This window comes from Octopus bimaculoides, chromosome 8 (assembly GCF_046866305.1).
Source record: "Octopus bimaculoides isolate indiv1 chromosome 8, ASM4686630v1, whole genome shotgun sequence".
Taxonomy (NCBI): Eukaryota; Metazoa; Mollusca; class Cephalopoda; order Octopoda; family Octopodidae; genus Octopus; species Octopus bimaculoides.
In genome coordinates, this window is record NC_142935.1 from 94,354,200 (window position 1) to 94,374,199 (window position 20,000).

The 20,000-nt window shown below is 35.7% G+C and overlaps 1 protein-coding gene across 1 annotated transcript in view; it reads left to right on the top strand.

Moving 5' to 3' along the window:
* Positions 1-616: 616 nt before the first annotated feature.
* LOC106882185 (pyrethroid hydrolase Ces2e) overlaps positions 617-20,000 on the top strand; it is a 69,881-nt gene continuing 50,497 nt past the window's right edge. The window contains exon 1 of the mRNA XM_014932772.3: positions 617-1,222. Within this exon, the coding sequence (XP_014788258.1) occupies positions 683-1,222 (540 nt within the window). The 5' untranslated portion in view covers positions 617-682. The remainder of the gene's footprint in view (positions 1,223-20,000) is intronic.

The following is a 20,000-nucleotide window of genomic DNA, read 5'->3' on the forward strand; positions in this document are numbered from 1 at the left end:
CTAAGTACACACATACTCTCTCTCTCTCTCTCTCTCTCTCTCTCTCTCTCTCTCTCTCTCTCTCTCTCTCTCTCTCTCTCCCTCTCTCTCTCTCCCTCTCTCTCTCTCTCTTGCACATACACATACACACACACACACACACGCACACGTTTATCACACACATGTACCTATATACATATTTACATATTCACACATAACACGCGCGCGCACACACGCACGACCACATAACTGCATACCTGTGCACCTATATGCACATTCACGTTTACCTTAATGTCACAGAGATAGACACACTACACCGCACTCATATATAGACATCCAATTATATATATATACATATATATATATATATATATATATAGTACCACACTTACATACACACACATATGCACACATGCGCACACAAATAGACACATATATACATATATATACTTTATTACAGAGATGTAAAGGTATACAGTGAATTGAATAACTGCTCTGATACATGCTCTGATAGCGACTCACACTCACAAATGCACACACATGTGCGAGCAAGCAACCGTATGCACACACACACACACACAAACCAAGAACAGCGCACTCAGCTACCATATGCATACGTACGCACGGACATACACGCATACACATCCCCGCTCTTGTAGTTAACAGCTGTTTTCACAGACGTGAAGCGATCGACTGCTTAGTGATGGAGATGTGTTGGCGGCATGCCTTTCTTCTCCTTATTTTAGCCTCTAAAGCTGCTTGCTCATTTTCTGTCCCGCCTGTCGCCGATCATAGCGTTGACGTGCTCTTAAAAGAATCACCATCTTCGTCGGTATCAGCGCAAACAGTACGACACCCCGTAGCGTCACCCGTATCCCAGTCACAACCACAAGTACCCGAAACAGTATCAGAACCTGCAGTATCCCAAAGGGTACAACGAACTGTACCCGAGTCACCAACTGACCAGCCGGGAGCAGCATTACCATCTGTACGTGAGTCACAGCTAAAAGGACAACCACTAGCGCCACCACCACCGCTGGCACAAGTTCAGTTAGCAACATTATCAACATCAGCAACATCATCAACATCGTCATCACCACCAAAAGGATCAGAAGAAGTAGTACGAGACACGATTTATGGCAAAGTTAGAGGTTTCGTCAAAGAGGTTCTTCCCGGAAAGTTTGCGGAATATTATCTTGGAGTACCTTATGCTGCCCCACCTGTCGGAAAACTTCGTTTCGAGGTAATAATAATTTTCACTTTGTAGCCACGTAGTTTTCGGTTCACTCCCATTGCACGGCCTGTTTGGCAAATGTCTTCTATTATAGCCCGGTCGACTGATGCCTTGTGAGCGAATTTCGTATGTATGTATGTATGTATGTATGTATGTATGTATGTATGTATGTGTATACGTATATATGATAGTATAATTTATTGTGTTATATATTGAACTAAAATTTTACAAATACTACATATAGTGCAAGATTCGCCGGAAAGGAAGAGTAGAATATGCTACACCCTGGGCTCAATGTTTTGTTCCTGTGTAAAGCCAAACTGCCATCTGTTGTTAAAAATTGATCTAATAGTCGAGATATTTTCGGGACCCGATATATTTTAAATTTAACTACCGTATTTACCGGCGTATAAGACGCACTTTGTTTGGTTGCTTTTAAATGCATCAAAAAATTGTTCTGCGTCTAACGTGGCTCTATTATGGATGGGAGACCGAGTATCGTAGTCTAAGAGTCCTGATGAGCATACGTCTGTTAAGTGCAATAATTGTTACTGATAATAAAATATTGGAAACAGCCCAAATGATCACAGATAGTACGAACTTACCAATAATTACTTACTGTACGTCGGCAGATATGTAAGTCACATTGCATCGTTATACCTTACTCCTCAGCATACATAACCTACACCTGATATGTGTTTTACATTATTTAATGAATCTGCTATCTTTAAGAAACATTTTTATTAATTACTTAAACGAAAAATTCTCCTAGAATGATGGAAGAAATGTTAACATGCTCTCATTCATCTATCAGCTATTTGCAGCGAGTGGATGACAACAAATTCATAGTGATGGGGCATCACCCTAGCGTTAATCTTAGTTACGTAAAACTTTACAGCCAGAAATACAAGATTTTACATCCTGTGTGGCAATTTTCTTGAGAAAAATATGAGCAATTATACAATTTAAATGACAGAAGAAACACTGTACTCCTTTGATGTAGCATATTTATAATGAATTTATGGTTCCATACTTTATTCCAGTATACTTCCACAACAGAGTATTTATTTGTACAGGATCATACATTTTTTTCCGAGAAAACCACTTTAGAAAATATTTCAATAATATCTTTGTAAAATAATGTGCGTCTTATGCGAGGGTGCGTCTTACTCGAGGTTACATCTTAAGCGAATTTGTGACTTAAGCGAGGGTGCGTCTTATATGCCGGAAAATAGGGTAATTATGAGGGGGTGCTGTAAAGTTCCTGGCTTTGGGTAAAAGAAAATACAAAAGGATCGGTTAATTATAATTTTATTCAACATATTCCCCTCTTAGATTCATACACTTATTGCAACGATCTTTCAGATTTTTTAAGCCCTGTAAAAGAATTCGGAGGGTTGGCCCTCCAGCCAGGCCTTTCACGTTACGCTTAAAGCCTTTAAGCCAGACACTTTTCACCTCCCCTCGTACAATATTACAATAGTGAAACTGAATGACAATAATGAATGGTCCGACTTAATTTTTATTGGATGAAAGAATACAATAATTGAGTTTAATTATTTTTATATTTCTAGCAAATGAAATCTGTTGAATAAAAAATATCATTTCTAATATTTTATTGAGGCATCATAATGTTAATCAACCGCCTTAAATCAGATCTGGACTTTTAAACACGTGATAAACATTTTATTGTGCAGTTTCAACTTAAACATCATGTTGCTATGTGAACATACAACAATAATATGTTAAAATTGGTACAGTCACATTTTCAATGTTAGACCACTAAAAGAAATACACGTTATATTAAGGTTATATACCAAGGGAGTACTTAACTAATGGTTAACTAATACTTAACTAATTCGGAATAAGATGACAGGCCGCAGTAGTTTAGACGTTGACATTTTGGCTCACTCAATTATCTGGATATTCAGCCCGTTTTGGCGACAGTACTCTTTGGTTTTGAAGGCAAACACACACACACACACACACACACACACACACACACACACACACACACACACACACAGATAGATAGATAGAAAGATAGACAGAGAGAGAGAGAGGGTGAGAGAAAAAGAGAGAGTGAACGAGAAGAACATTATCACCACTACGACCTGCACACATAATACATACATACATACATATATCATGCATACATACACACATAAGGTATATTATATATATGTGTGTGCACGTGTGTGTGTGTGTGTGTGTGCATGCATATATATATATATATATATATATATATATATATATATATATATATATATATATATATATACATATATGTATTTGTATATTTGTATAAATATATGATGGTCACTCCCGTCGATTTCGACGTATGAGTGTTTGAAGGAGATGATTTAAAGAAGAAAAAAAAATGAGATAAAAACAAAACAACTTTTAAAATAAAATAGCAAAAGAAGCTGCATGTATTTGCGATGGATACGTGAATGTAATTTGAGTCCAGATATGGATTTTGCTATGGCGTCACAATGGGAACACTAATGATTTTGATTGGGATTGGGCAAATGTGTCTGTTGATTGTTGGATATGATTCTTTTATTGTTCTGTTTCTTCAACTCAAATTGTTTTGATGCATCATGACACATTTTGTGCCATGCTGAACGATCTAGGCAATGACTTTCCCAAGATGTCAAGTTAAACTGTAGAGATTTTAGTGATTGCTTCAGCTTATCTTTATACCTAAGGACAAGTCTTCCTTTACCGCAGTCTCCCTTTACTTGTTGACCATACAGAGAATTTTCTGAATGCGATCATCTTTCATTCGAGCAATCTACCCATCTGCACTGAATTCTCAGCAGCATGCTTTGGATACTGGGGATTTTTCTAAAATTTTGACAACTGATATCTGATCCTGCCATTTTATGTTGCCGATATTGTGCAGACAGCACATGTAAAAGGTTCCAAGTTTCCTTATATGTCTGTAGTTGGGAGTTGATGTTCCTGCCCCATAAAAAGTGTGCTCAAAATATAAGATTTGTACACACTTATTTTTGTTTTCAGTTTGACACTGTGTTCATCTCACAACCGATGCGCAAGTTTTCCGAAAGCATCTGCAGCCTTAGACATTCTGACATTGATTTCCTCATCAAAGTACTCCTAAAGTTATTTGTACTTCTAAGATATTTAAATGACCCCTGACCCATTTGAGTGGCTTGTTGCCAATCATCACGTTTGAATCTTGAGCATGATTTGCCCAAGGCTTTCTTTGAAATAAAACTTCAGTCTTCTTGATGCTGACAGCCAGTCTAAATGCACGTGCTACCACAGCAGACCTGTCTACAGTTTCTTGAATACCCTTAAATGTATGAGAAATTAGAGCACAATTATCAGCAAATAGTATGTCACGTAGAATCTCTTTCTTGGTCTTATGTAAACACACACACACACTACGCATGCACACATGTATATATATATATATATATATATATATATATATGCTAAATCTCTGAACGAGATATAAACACTAACTGCACGACAACGTGAAGTATATTTGCCACTTAAATGTGGCTAGACACTAAGGGCGAATGCTACTGTTGCTTTTAGCCCCAGGAGAACATCTCCTCCAGCTGGCTATTGACACACTTTCTGTGCCCTGTCGGTATTTGCAAAGGGAAGTCATCCTTCCCATCGTTGATCCGACGTGATACGCACGGACTCGAGTTTCTGAGTATTACCCGTCATCAGCGTATACCGACAGGGCACAGAAAGCGTGTCAATAGCCAGCTGGAGGAGATGTTCTCTTGAGGCTAAAAGCAACAGTAGCATTCACCCTTAGGGTCTAGCCGCATTTAAGTGGCAAATATACTTCACGTATATATATATATATATATATATATATATATATATATATATATATATATATATATATATATATATATATTGGCTCCAAAAGCTTTTTTTTAATTCTTTCTGTTTATTTCTTCGTGTTCCCTTTTGTAGGCTCAAAACGTAAAAGACTTTCTCACCTTCCTGAGCGTTAAACTAATACACCTGTTTGTTGTTTATACACCTGTCTTCGATTTTGTTTTTCTGTTAATTTCAACTATATATATATATATATAGTTATATGTGTATATATATATATATATATATATATATATATATATATATATATATATATATAAATTCAGATTACGACAAACGTAAATAAACAAACGAAGTTTGCTTTTAGAAGCGTTGAGATGTTTTTTTAGAAAGTTAAAGAAGTGATTTTTAAATTCTCAATCGCAGGATAATGCAAATAATATATTGCATGTATAGGATAAACTACCCCTATTTTGCAGAAAAAAGTGTAGGTGGTTAGCTGTGGACTCGAACTCACATCTCCGTGATTACGCGTCACGATGCTCTGACCGATTGAGCTAAACTCCCCCCACTACAATATATATGTATTACTAGGGATAGAGAAAATATATATAGCAGACCATTATTCGCATTATTTGTATTTGAATTTAATGGTTCGCTGTTCTTATCGTGATGCAAATAAAATAAGTATCGACTATATATTTCTCTTCCTTTTCTTATATAAATATTTATAAATTAGACTGTTCATCCCTATATATTATGCAAATTCACTCAATATATCATTGATAATATCCGGTGATCTCTGGATTTCATAATCTCTAAAGAGGAAATTACATCCTCAAATTGACTATATATATATTAGGGTTGACAGATTAATTTAATAAAATAAATATTCCAAAACGATGTCCAGTAGGGCTACTAACTTGAAACAGTAGCAATAAGAATTAATTACTCTCCTCATTTCTTTCTTATTCGCTTGATTCACTAGCTTCATTATAGTTAACATCAGCTGAAAATGTTTTGTTCTCCAAGTTTCATTTCTTAACTTTTAAACACTTTACAAGTAGACCCAACTCTCTATTGATTCTTAGTTTTATTTGGGCAAGTGTCTTCTACTACACCTCCGGTCTGACCAAAATACTATAAGTAGAAGTTGTATAAGGAAACTGAAAGTGACTCATCACGATAAATTACCTGCCTCTGGATACCTTCTAAAAAAGACGGTACCTACACAAGTAATCTCCAGGAGTGCCTTCGGATTTGATTATCCCCTGGTTGCTTAAACACTTCAGCCTATCCCTAGAATGTTTAAACAATCCTATCATATATATGTGTGTGTGTGTATAATCCAAGAGAGTTAGGGGTTGAGGATCCAACCCACTACGGGATAATATCTATCCAATATACTGCTGGGAGGGTACCCAATTATTGTTACACTAGTGTTATACCAAGTGCAATAAGTGGGTGCGGGTAAAAGGGTTTTTTTTACCCTAAATTTATATAGCAACAAGAAAATGGAGGGGAATATAAGGTACTCATCAACTTGCAGACACTGTACTCTGTTGATTAATCCACCAAATCGATGTTGTCTTAACAGGTGTACCGTGTACAACGCGTCATGTGTCGAAGTGACCGCAGAGCAACGTGTGATGAAGTGTTTTGGACAAGAACACAACGTGCCAACCAGTCTAGGAACTGAAATCACGATCGCTAAATATATTTATATAATCAAATGGTGCATCTTTTCAAGTACCTGATTCTGTTATCCTACGCTTGGGAAATTAAAAAAAATACTCGTTTGAAAGGGTTCAGTATCTTTTAAGTCCTCCTCATAACTACCATTCGTTCCTTTCTTTCCACCACCTTCCACCCCTCTCCATAAAAATACCCACATACCCCAATCAACCTTATCATTAGTCAAAATTGGTATACAACCCTCAGTTGAATATCCATTAATGTTATTTCGCCAGAAGAAATGAATGCATGAACATGATCTACCAGATGTTCATAGATATTACGGACTGCACTGTAATCATCTCAGGAATACGGACTGTGATGTTAAGAAGCATGAAATTTGTGGAAACGCGCGTAGCGATACATTAAAATGTTTATAAATTCCATCCAAGGATTATTATTGTTATTAGTACATTTATCCTACATTAAATCAGTGCAGCTAAATGCAACCCGAAAAGAAATGGTATCGTCAGTTGGCATCATTAGGCTGTAGGCGGCACAATAGGATAGGAGCTTTTATTTGCGTATTCAAAACGTTTCCCATAAACAAACTTAAAGGATATATCTATAAATACACACACACACACACACACATAATAGAAACAGGTTTCAAAGAAAAAGGACTACACTTGGTATAAGTAGAGGAAAAGTAAAAAGAAACAACGAAAATGCACACTAGGTATAAAAGTAATGGCTTTTTTTCCTATAAAAAACAAAGGTATATCCATACAAATTAATGATTTGACGTGGAATTAAGAAGTATAAAAATCATTATCATGAGCCAATATAGAAAGTCATACCGGGTTCGTCATCGCTGTCCTCTGACTTTGAGCCAACACCGTATCGTTGTTGATTCAAAGTCAGTGAAAACCGATAACGAAACCGGTATGACTTTCTATATTGGCTCATGATAATGATTTTTATACTTCTTAATTCCACGTCAAATCATTAATTTGTATAGATATACCTTTGTTTTTATAGGAAAAAAGCCATTAATTTTATACCTAGTGTCCATTTCCTTTGTTTCTCTTTACTTTTCCAATATATATATATATATATATATATATATATATATATATATATATATATATATATATATATATATATATATAATGCTATAAATAATATATATATATATATATATATATATGCATATATACACACATACATGTACATACTTACATATATATGTATATACACATGCATATATGAGTACAGGACGTCAAAAAATCTAAACAACATGAAATACAAAAACATGGAAAATGAACTTTTTTTGAACAACGAAAGAAACAAATAGAAAAACGAGACAGGCAACATAAAGAACATATATCCATCCATCAGTTGACCCCTGTTTTATCTACCCCGAATTTCGAGCGCTAGGACAAGATGCGTCTATGTCAAAACAGTTGCTCCCGCAAAGCAAATTAAATAAAGTTTGGGATTTTCGGAGGGCCAAATTTGGTAGCAAAAACAGGACAGTTAAAACAAACGTTAAGGGCTATTAAGCCATAAGAAGGTGAAGTGGTGAACGCAGGAGAAACAAGCTTTGACAGGTGACAGACAAAAATTCGTGCTATCCCTTGCAGCTGAATGAGAAGAAAGAAAGAAATTCGCGTTACGTGAAGAAAGATGGCCGCTGGTCACGTGTGAGCAGCGAGAGAGTCAAGGAGGAAGAGTGAGAGAGAGAGATAGAGAGATAGAAAATGGTGAAGAGGGGAGGAAAAGAATTAGAGAAAGGGTGGGAGAGAAAAAGAATATAGAAAGAGAAAGAGAAAGAGGAATAGAGATAGTGATAGAATAGTGTCGCATCAGAATTATTAAGATAAAACTTACTTGGAAATGGATGCGTGGCGTTCGATCATATAATGCTATAAATAATATATATATGTATATATACATACACACATACATACATACATACACACATACACACACACACACACACACACACACACACACACATATACATACATACATGTACATAAGTATATATATATATATATATATATATATATATATATATATATATATATAAACATGCATATGGATATAGGACGTCAAAAAACGTAAACAACATGCAAAACGGGAACATGAAATACAAAAACATGGAAAACGAACTTTTTTACGAACAACGAAAGAAACAAATAGAAAAACGAGACCGGCAACATAAAGAGCAATCTCTTCATCAGATGTCCACTGTTTTATCTACTCCGCATTTCGAGTGTTAGTATAAGATACGTCTTCGTCAAAATAGTCGGTCCCGCAAAGCAAAAGAAGAGTATATAATTGTGAATAAATCATAATTATAACGGAGAAGGTTATAAAAACCTTTACATATCTAGAAATAGCAGTCAAAACCGTAATAAAGCGACTATAAACACTCATATTATATCTCTTCAGTAATAAAAGCTGTCGGCGAGCGACATAACATAGAAATTCAAAATTCAAATAAAAATAAAAGGTTACTCCTCTATTGCAATTTCGAAGTTAGGAACGAAGAATAGATCCATTCTTCTCGCCAGGAGAACATTCCTGTACATAGAAGCTAAGACAAAAAACATACCATGGGGCTTAACATGTGTCCCGAACGGCAACAATAATGTGTCAACGTCTATCTACACAATTCAAATTCTAAATTCAAACGTCATGCATAGCGTTTATAAGAAGAGACCATTAAACGAGCCACGGCGAAAAACTGGATATGAGGAGATATCATATGAGTGTTTATAGAGGCTTTACGGCGGTTTTGATCGCTATTTCTAGACATGTAAGGATTTTTATAACTCTCTCCGTTATAACTGTGATTTATTTAAAATGATTCACTCTTCCTTCATGAAAAAATTTTTTGATTGCATATTCTGGCCACTGATATATTCATGAATAATTTTGAATTGTTTACGATAAATCTTGCGTAATGTATTTTTACATTCATTCCTATTTTATATATATATACATATATATATATATATATACATACATACGTACATACATACATACATACATACATACATATATATATATATATATATATATATATATATATATAGTTTTAGGGAAAAGAACCAAGGTTCATGAACTCATCGATGAAAATCCACTGCCACATATAGAAAAATTAATAAGTAAAAGCACAATAAATAAGTGAAACTTAATTTCATTTTAATTTTTAATAAATTGATTTTAATTGAGTTTTTACCTGTAAATTTGGATTTTTATCCCTAATATTATATATATATAGTATTAGGGAAAAGAACCAAGGTTTATGAACTCATCGATGAAAATCCACTGTCACATATAGAAAAATTTATAATTAAAAGTACAATAAATAAGTATAATATAATACAAAGTAAATATCATAAGATCAAGATAATAAAATGACTACACGTGTTTCATAACCAATTTTCAAATAGAAAGAATTTTAAATCGATTAAAATCGATTAAAACTATCGAAAATCAATATTGGTTGATATATACATTCATTTATTATTATTGTTGTATTTTGACCTGAAGATTAGCTATATTTTTTAATGGAATTGATTTTCGATAGTTTTAATCGATTTTAATCGATTTAAATTTCTTTCTATTTGAAAATTGGTTATGAAACACGTGTAGTCATTTTATTATCTTGATCTTATGATATTTACTTTGTAGTATATTATACTTATTTATTGTAGTTTTAATTATAAATTTTTCTATATATGACAGTGGATTTTCATCGATGAGTTCATAAACCTTGGTTCTTTTCCCTATTTATATATATTTTATACTGTGAAACTTAATTTAATTCTAATTTTTAGTAAATTAACTTTACTTGAGTTTTTGCCTGTAATTTTGGATTTTATCCCTAATATTATTATTATTATTATTATTATTATTATTATTATTATTATTATTATTATTATTATTATTATTATTATTATTATTATTATATTATTATTATTATTATTATTATTATTATTATTATATATCTATATATTTATATATACATATATATATATATATATATATATATATATATATATATATATATATATATATATATATATATATATATATATATGTATATATATATATATATATATATATATATATATATATATATATATATGTATATTACTAGCGATGGAAGCAATATCACTACCAAAAGATGTCTTGTTAGAACACCAAATACTGCGTTATTAGTCTTGAGAGATCCTCCCACATAAGCGCTTGGTGCATAAAAACACAAACTATAGCAGACACAATCCCACTGTAATTGTTTGAAAGTCAGTGGCAGCTGAATTTCAAGTGAATTTATCAGCTTTGTGTTATTAAATATCTCTCCCACAATGTAGTTGTTTCATCTCAATATACAGAGCCTGAGGCGAAGTCACTTGGTAGGCAAGACAACTCCGATACACACACACTCACAAGCGCGCGCGCACCCCCCCCCCCACACACACAAACATAAGCAACTTAAAACTTCGTAGGCTCGTCAAACGATCTTGTCTCTTCACGCTTGAAGAAACAGACTGAAACAAATCAATATTATATACAACTTTATATATATATGTATGTATGTATGTATGTATGTATGTATGTATGTATGTATGTATGTATGTATATATATATATATATATATATATATATATATATATATATATATATAGTGAGCGAGAGAGAGAGAGATAGAGAGAGCGAGGCGCAAGCGTGGCTGTGTCGTAAGAAGCTTGCTTCCCAACCACATGATACCGGGTTCATTCCCACTGCGTGGCACCATTGTTCGACTAAAGGTGGTGCTCCAGCATAGCCGCAGTCAAATGACTGAAACACATAAAAGAATATATATATATATATATGTCGAACGATGAAAATGAGTGCTCAACACTGCATTGGTGGATATAATTTCTTTATTTGTGAATTAAGGCTACCATTGGTTTCATGTTAGAAAGTAGGAAAACATCCTAGTGTTCTAGCCGATCACATGGTGGAAAGTTGTTGGCCTCCATTCTGGAAAACACAGTCTCGTTTAGTTTGCGGAGCAATGAATCAAGGAACGTAATCCGTCTGTCTTTCTGTGTGTGTGTGTGTGTGTGTGTGTGTGTGTGTGTGTGTGTGTGTGTGTATACATACATACATACATACATACATACATACATACATATATATATATATATATATATATATATATATATATATATATATATATATATATATATATATATATACACCTACACAACTACAACACCGACTGGACAATGATGGTCCAAAATCTTTTGTAATTCACGATAATTCACTGGCATTTGTGTTTCTTTAATTAAGCAAGTTTCATATTTAATTTAGAAATGTGTTGATTAAGGTGACCGCCTCTGAAAAATCAGTAATTCGAAAAGGCTTTGTATTTAAAGGCTCCTCCGTATGTTGTACCTATCTATCTATCTATCTATCTATCTATTCTATCTATCTATCTATCTATCTATCTATCTATCTATCTATCTATGTCTTTTTGTCTCTTTCTCTCTCTCTTTCTCTCTCTCTTTCTCTCTCTCTCTCTTTCTCTCTCTCTCTCTCTCTCTCTCTCCACACACACACATACACTTATATATACATACATACATACATACATACATACATACGTAGAAAGATGGTACCACGATCTCTCAGACCTCTCGAAGCTTGTGAGTTTTAAGTAGTTACTGTTTATTTTGAACATCTGAAAGTCAACTCGTGTAGGAAAAACTTGGCCGGAAAGGATATTTCAGAGATTTGACAATTATGGATGGAAGGTATGAATATCATCGCTAGTGTGGGGTTGTACGGTAAGGGTGGAGTTTGGGGAGAAGCAAGTACGTCGGTCAGACTTGAGACAAAATGGTATGCATTCAGCCAGCTACGAGGTACTGTGGCCGTTTTAGTAATGATAGTTAATACATAGGGAGGAGACACATCATCTGTTGCTTAGAAGTTGATGAAATCGAAGTGTGTTGTTGGGTGGGACATCTTAACAGACAGTAACGTATTTTAAAAAAGAAACAGAAAAATACACCAAGATAAAGATAAGAAATAAAACTAACTAAAATGGGAGGATAAAAGATAGAAATAATCTTTATAACGCCCTACGTCTTCAGTGTTTGACTGTTTGAGTTTACCTTTGTAATACCTTCGTTTTATTTCCACTAACAACCTCCCCTTCGCGTGTCTCTTATTATATTCGAAGTTTAACTCTGCCTCTGTCATTTTTCCATCAACGGAAAGGTGGTAAGCCGGCAAAATCGTTGGCGAAATGCTTAGTGGTATTTCGCCCGTGTGTACGCCCTGTGTTAAAATGTCACCGATGTCGACTTTGCCTTTTATCTTTTCGAGATTGATAAAATATATACCAGTTGAATACTGGAGTCGATGTAATCAACTATCACCCCTCCTAAAATTTCAGGCCTTGTGCCTATACTAAAAAGGACTTTTACGTCAACAGAATACACATAGCCCCATAAATACGCGATCTAATCCACTAGTTGTCGGTTTGATTTTAAAAAGATGATGAATGTCAGTTCACCCTCTTCCTCTTTATCATTACTTTTAGTGGGATATCACTGTTTTTCGAAGAGGTTGTTCCTCCTCACCAATTTTCACAGAAATTTATCGTGCTTGTTCTAGTTGCTGCTTCTATGTTAATTCGATACCGCTACAGTCCTTTTATAAAACACAGACCTTATAACGTTTATTTCTTTCTACCCACTTGGATTAGATCATGTGACAAAGTGACACTGTTCAGTTTTACAAAATTCTTTCAACTATTTTTTTTTTCTGAGAACTTTGTTAAATCTAAAAATTCTGTGCGAAACGGAACCAAGATTAATTTAATACAACTCCTAACAGAACAATTTAAAATGTTTGTTGCTGTGCGAAGGCTGTTATTGATTATTAATTGCTCATTAAAATATTAATTATTTTCTTCCTGTTCATTCCATAGTGTGGCTTGTTTTTATAGTGTTTTTCTCGTTTTGTTTGCTGTTGCAATATTTTATCTCATACCGTGGTGGCATTTGATAAATATCTCGAGTGTGAAATGTGGTCAGAATGTTTAAGAAAATAAAGTCTGTGAAAACCCAATTTTTTTCGACTACTTCCGGGTATCGAGGCAGGCCGACCTTAGATAATTAAATTGTTTTAGAGCAAATATGCCACAGAAAGTGTCATTTGGTAAATCTTGCAATATATTCAGGGTTTGGAGCAAAACATAAACACGTGTTTATGCCTGAGAGCCAGTAATAATAAAGATTTCAAATTTTGGCACAAGGCCATCAGTTACGATGGAGGGGATAACTCGATTACATTGACCCCAGTGCACAACTGGTACTTATTTTATTGATCCCGAAAGGATGAAAAACAAAGTCAACATCGGTGGGATTTGAATTCAGAATGTGAAGACGAACGAAATGCTGTGAAGCATTTTGCTCGCTGCGCTAACGATTCTGCCAGTTCGCGGTCTTAAAGCTAGTGATAATGATTTCGAACTTTGGCACAAGACCAGCAATTTTGGGGGAGGGAGTCAAGGCAAAGTCGACCTCAGCGGAATTTGAACTCAGAATTAGAGCCAGACATAAAAATAATTGTTTGTAATTTAGGCGCAAGTCCAATAATTCTGAGAGGATGGGGTTAGTTAATATAATCGACTCCAGTACTTGACCTTGCGAGATGAAAGACAAAGCTGGGCCTTGACGTAATTTGAACTGAGGACGTAAAGAGCCGGAAGAAATGCCACTAAGTATTTTGTCTGACACCTCAACGATTCTTCCACCTCGTCACCTTAATTATTTATTCAAAATTTTAGCACAAGGCTAGAAGTTTTAGGGGGGATGCGGTTAGTCACTTACATCAACTCTAATACTTGTTTGGTACTTTATTTTATCGACCCACAAAGGATGCAAGACAAAGATGAACTCGACCGCATTTGAACACAGAACGTAAAGGGTCGTAACTGAATAAGGCAAGGCATTTCGTTCGCGCTTAATTATAACTGCTTGCAATATAGGTACAAGGCCAAGGCGACGAGTTGGTAGAATCGTTAGCGCGCCGGGAAAAATGCTTGACGATAAAATAAGTACCAGTTGATCACTGCGGTAGATGTGCTCGACTTGTCCTCTCTCCCCAAATTTCAGGCCTTGTGCTTTTAGTAGAAAAGGTTATTATTAAGACAGTTAGCTAGCAGAATAATTAGTACGCCTGGTAAAATGCATAGCGGTATTTCTTTTGGCTTCGCGTTCTAAGTTCAAATGCTATTGAGCTCGACTTTGTCTTTCATTTTATAGGAGATCGATAAAATAATCACCGATCAAGCACAGAGAGCGATGTAATCGACATCCCTCTCACCTTAAAAATTGTTGGCCTTGCGCCTGAATTAGAAACCAATATAATCAAGTGCTCCTAGATATTTTGGATAAAATATAAATGCATATGTATCCGGGCTGATAAGCGGTGTTTTGAAAAGGTAGGCCACAAATATTCTCTTTTTGACTGAATTAGAAAGTAGTCTTCACATCTGTAGGGCAAATGATCGCAATTATGATATGTAATTTGAGTTTCCTGTCTGGAAAGCAGCTAAATCAGACCTGCAATGCTTGAATTTGGTGGAAGGCTTGATGTAGGAGTATGCTCATATGGTTTTATTTTATTTCTCCGACCCACAAACAGCTTTTTTTATTGGGAATCGTAAATCCTCGGCTAGGTTAGTCATGTATGTATGTATGTATGTATGTATGTATGTATGTGTGTGTATGCATGTATGTATGTATGTATACATGTATATCTCCTATATTTTATTATTATAGAAGCGACATACATACATACATACATGCATGCATGCATACACACACATACATGATACATACATACATACATACTTACATACATAATACATACATACATGCATACATACATACATACATACATACAAACATATATGACTAAATTAGCCAATGATTTATAATGCTTAATAAAAGAATCATGTTCGTGGGTCGCAGATCGCTTCTTTCTCTAGGGTGATAGATTTGTATGTATATATGTTTGTATGTATGTATTTTTGTATCTAAATAGAAGTATGTATGTATGCATGTCTGTATGTATGTATGCATGTCTGTATGTATGCAAGTGTGTATGCATGTGTGTATGTTTATACATATATGTGTATGTATGCATTTATGTATAAGTACGTATGTATGAAAATATGTGAGTACGAAGTCTTGAGTATGACTTTAAACAACGTCTGGTAGTGAAGCCCTGCTTCAGGAGTTTTATAAATTCAAAGAATATGGATCCACCACTTAGTCACTATTGTTTTCAGGTGTACTCCGCCCCAGAACAGTAGCACCTCTCAGGATACGAGCAATGGGTTAACTGTCATGGTAGCATTGTGGAGTGCAGAGAGCAAGATGCGTTAAATATAATATCTTGCTGTTTAATTTACTCGCCTCCTCATCCTCAGTCATCCTGACCTCACAGATGAGAGAGAGTGAGAGAGTGAGGTTGATGGCGCGCAGCACTTCTCTTTAAGCAAAGTCATTGCTCAAGTCATCAGTCATCTTCCATCCCTTTAGGATAACTGTATCGTCCTCGTGGCTTTGACGGACGAACAAAGTGTACGCATGCGTACATGCATGCGTACATGCATGTATTCATGTATTTATATACGCATGCATATATGTATATTCTTTGACTCTTTTACTCTTTTAATTGTTTCAGTCCTCTGACTGCGGCCATGCTGGAGCACCGCCTTTAGTCGAGAAAATCGACCCCAGGACTTATTCTTTGTAAGCCTAGTACTTATTCTATTTATTTTTTTTTTGCCGAAACCGCTAAGTTACGGGGACGTAAACACACCAGCATCGGTTGTCAAGCGATGGTGGGGGGACAAACACACACACACACACACACACACACACACACATATATATATACATATATACGACGGGCTTTCAATTTCCATCTACCAAATCCACTCACAAGGCTTTGGTGGGAAAGAACCCGGAACCATGTGGTTAGTAAGCAAGCTACTTACCACACAGCCACTCGCTTACCTGCAGTTATATATTTTTTTAGCAACAACATCATGCCGTAATAGGAAGTAGTTTCTCGATATTTTCGAACAGCAGCTAATCACACGTGCAATCTCTCACACGGAAGTGTGATATAATCCACATTTTTGGTTGCCTGTTGGTGGTTTAGGGACTTCATTGCCCCTTGTATTCTCAGATATATTATACCCATTTCCTGTTCTAGAATTGCAAAGGTATAATCTTTGAAATGTGATGTGATGTAACGGACCCGAGTCCAAGAGAAGCTACACTCCAAATTAATGTTCGTATCACCCTCTAGTTCAAAGGAGATGTTCTCATGCATAACGTTTTTTCCATGCAGAATGCTTTCTTTCTAGGTCTTTGATGAGGTACGCTAGTCCAGTAATTCTGGGGTCAGATGAAAGGTCATCCGAAAATGAGTATTTCTTGGTAAGTTCACTGTCGTAAAACGGTATTATCTTCTCTTTTGATTGTTCGGTTGATGTATTTATTTTTGCTGTTGTCGTTTGAGCGATACCATACGACACTCAAAAACTCTTTGGACTGACCTTAAACCTTTCCCACCCTGTTTCCTTTTGAGACAGAGCCTATCAATGTCACTATTTCTGTGGAAGCTAGCAGTTAGTATCAAGGTCTTGAGTCTTTTAATAGTAAGATTTCCTCTAAATCCAAGTGTTGGCATCGCTACAGTTACTGAAGATGCATTCTGGAATATTGCCTTGTAAGCGAGACGATTCGACTGCCATAGTTTTTAAAGACTGCTATAATATTCATCGGTCGCTCTATTTTTGTCCACAGCATCTTTGAATGATAAATTTCAATACTTAGGTACTGGTAGCGCTAATTGTGTAAAAATGGGGAAAGAAAGAGAAGATTTACTGTGTGTGAAACTTCTATTTACGGCGCTCATCTCATATGAACATCTCTTTTCACCAAATTGCTTCCCGATATCAACTGAAAGTATTCTTATTAAAACCAGCTGTTTCTCTGCATTGTACGAAGTGGTATTAAAAAGTTCCTGGACAAGTTCTGTAGCGCGCCAACAGATGGTAGCCCACGGTTGTGTGCACAGTGAGAGCTATCAGTGACCTTCATGAGGGAGTGTGCCGAGTGACACCGCTGTGTTTACTTCGCAAGTTGTGAAATTTGTGTTATTGTTATCACTTGTATACTGTAGTCTGCGATTTTTGTCATAGAAAGGAAATTGGAACAAACAACCAAAGTTAAATTTTGCATTAAACTTGGGAAGTCTGCTACAGAGACATTGAGCATGCTTCGACAAACTTGCGGCGACGCGGCAATGGGTCATACGCAAGATTTCGAGAAGCACGGCGGTTCAAAAGCGGAAGAACGTCTTTGGAAGACGATGAACGATCTGGAAGACCTGCCACGAGCGTCATCTCCGGAAATGTGGAGAAAATTCATCAGCGTGTGCTTTAGGATCGTCGGAGAACAATCAACGACATTACTGATGTTGTTGGACTGCCGTATGGGTCCGGTCCATGCAGGCAATCGTCTGGATTCTTCATGACGACAATGCACCCTATCACAGAACTCTCTCGTCAAAAATAACATGGTATCGCTCCCACAACTGCCCTATTCGCCAGATTTAGCACCTGCGAACTTTCATCTCTTCTCCAAGCTGAAAATTCAGCTCAAGTGACGTCGTTTTAACCCCGTTGTCAATATCAAAAGCGAATCACAGAAGGTCTCTGACTCACTTACGGAAAACGACTGGGACCGGTGTATTGCTGCGCAACATGACTATTTCGAAGGAGATGATGTTAAAACTAAAGTAAATAAGTTATTTTTTTAATAAAAAAACAGCTTGTCGGGGAACTCTTTGATACCACCTCGTAATTATTTCCGGTATAGATTCTCCATAAATTACGTAACATTAGTGTCTTTTGTTCTAGACTTAATAACTACTAGATTTTTGTGACAGTTAATTTTTAGTGCCGAAATAGAAGCACAGAAAACTCGTCTCCTTTACGTATTGCCTTTGAAATATTTATAAAATCAAAGTCAATCGCACTCCTTTCAGTTACAAGTGTGAATATTGTTCACTAGAATTTTGTCAATCTTTCAATATCAGCAAAAAGATTAGTAGGTTGTTTAGCGAGTGCAGTGACTTCAGTAGAATTCAGTAGCGAGAAATAGATCAAGCACCATGAAAATAGCGAACGTCTTTCGGCATCAAGTCAAACTATCACAAGGTTTCTGCCGTGTTTTCTTCGGATAGAAATAAACTTTATTTATTAGAAGTTGTTTAATACTTCCACACACTTCCTCCTTTTCACCTGTCTGCTTGTCAGTCGCTAAAATGTTGGCCTTGCAATCGTCTTGGAGGAATTGGTTAAGACAATTTATATAAAACTTTATACAAAACATTATACATAGGCACAGGTTTGACTGTGTGGTAAGGAGTTTGCTTACATGCCATATTGACTCCGGGTTCAGTCCCGCTGCGTAACACCTAGGGCAAGTGTCTTCTGCTATAGCTTCGGGCCAACCAAAGCCTTAAGAATGGATTTCGTAGTCGGAAACTGAAAGAAGCCCGTCGTGTGTATATATATATATATATATATATATATATATATATATATTATATGTCTGTGAGTGTGTGTTTGTGTGTTTGTATCTCTTTTGGTTCACCCCACCATTTGATAACCGATGTTGGTGTGTTTACGTCTCCGTAGCTTAGCTGTGCGGCAACAGCGATCGCTGTAACAACTACGAGGCTTAAAATAGTAAGTCCTGGGGTCGATTTGTTCGACTAAAGCCCTTCAAGGCGGTGCCCCAGTTTTGCCGTTGTCAAATGAAACAAATGAAATGTAAATGGTAAAAAGGTAATGTTTCGATTAGGAACGAACCTACAGTTTTCTGCTAAATCTACGTTTTCATGCTTGGCTACACGATTTATCCAGTGTATGGCAAGCCGAATAGGTAAGTCAAATTGACTTTCTATTGTTCTTTTAAATATACACATAAATACTTCCAGTAGAACGTCAATATCCCATCATCCAAATTTTACGTCTCTTGTTGGCCATTTTCCATCATGCAACATTCCCATAGCTTTACTCTTTTACTCTTTTACTTTTTTCAGTCATTTGACTGCGGCCATGCTGGAGCACCACCTTTAGTCGAGAAAATCGACTCCAGGACTTATTCTT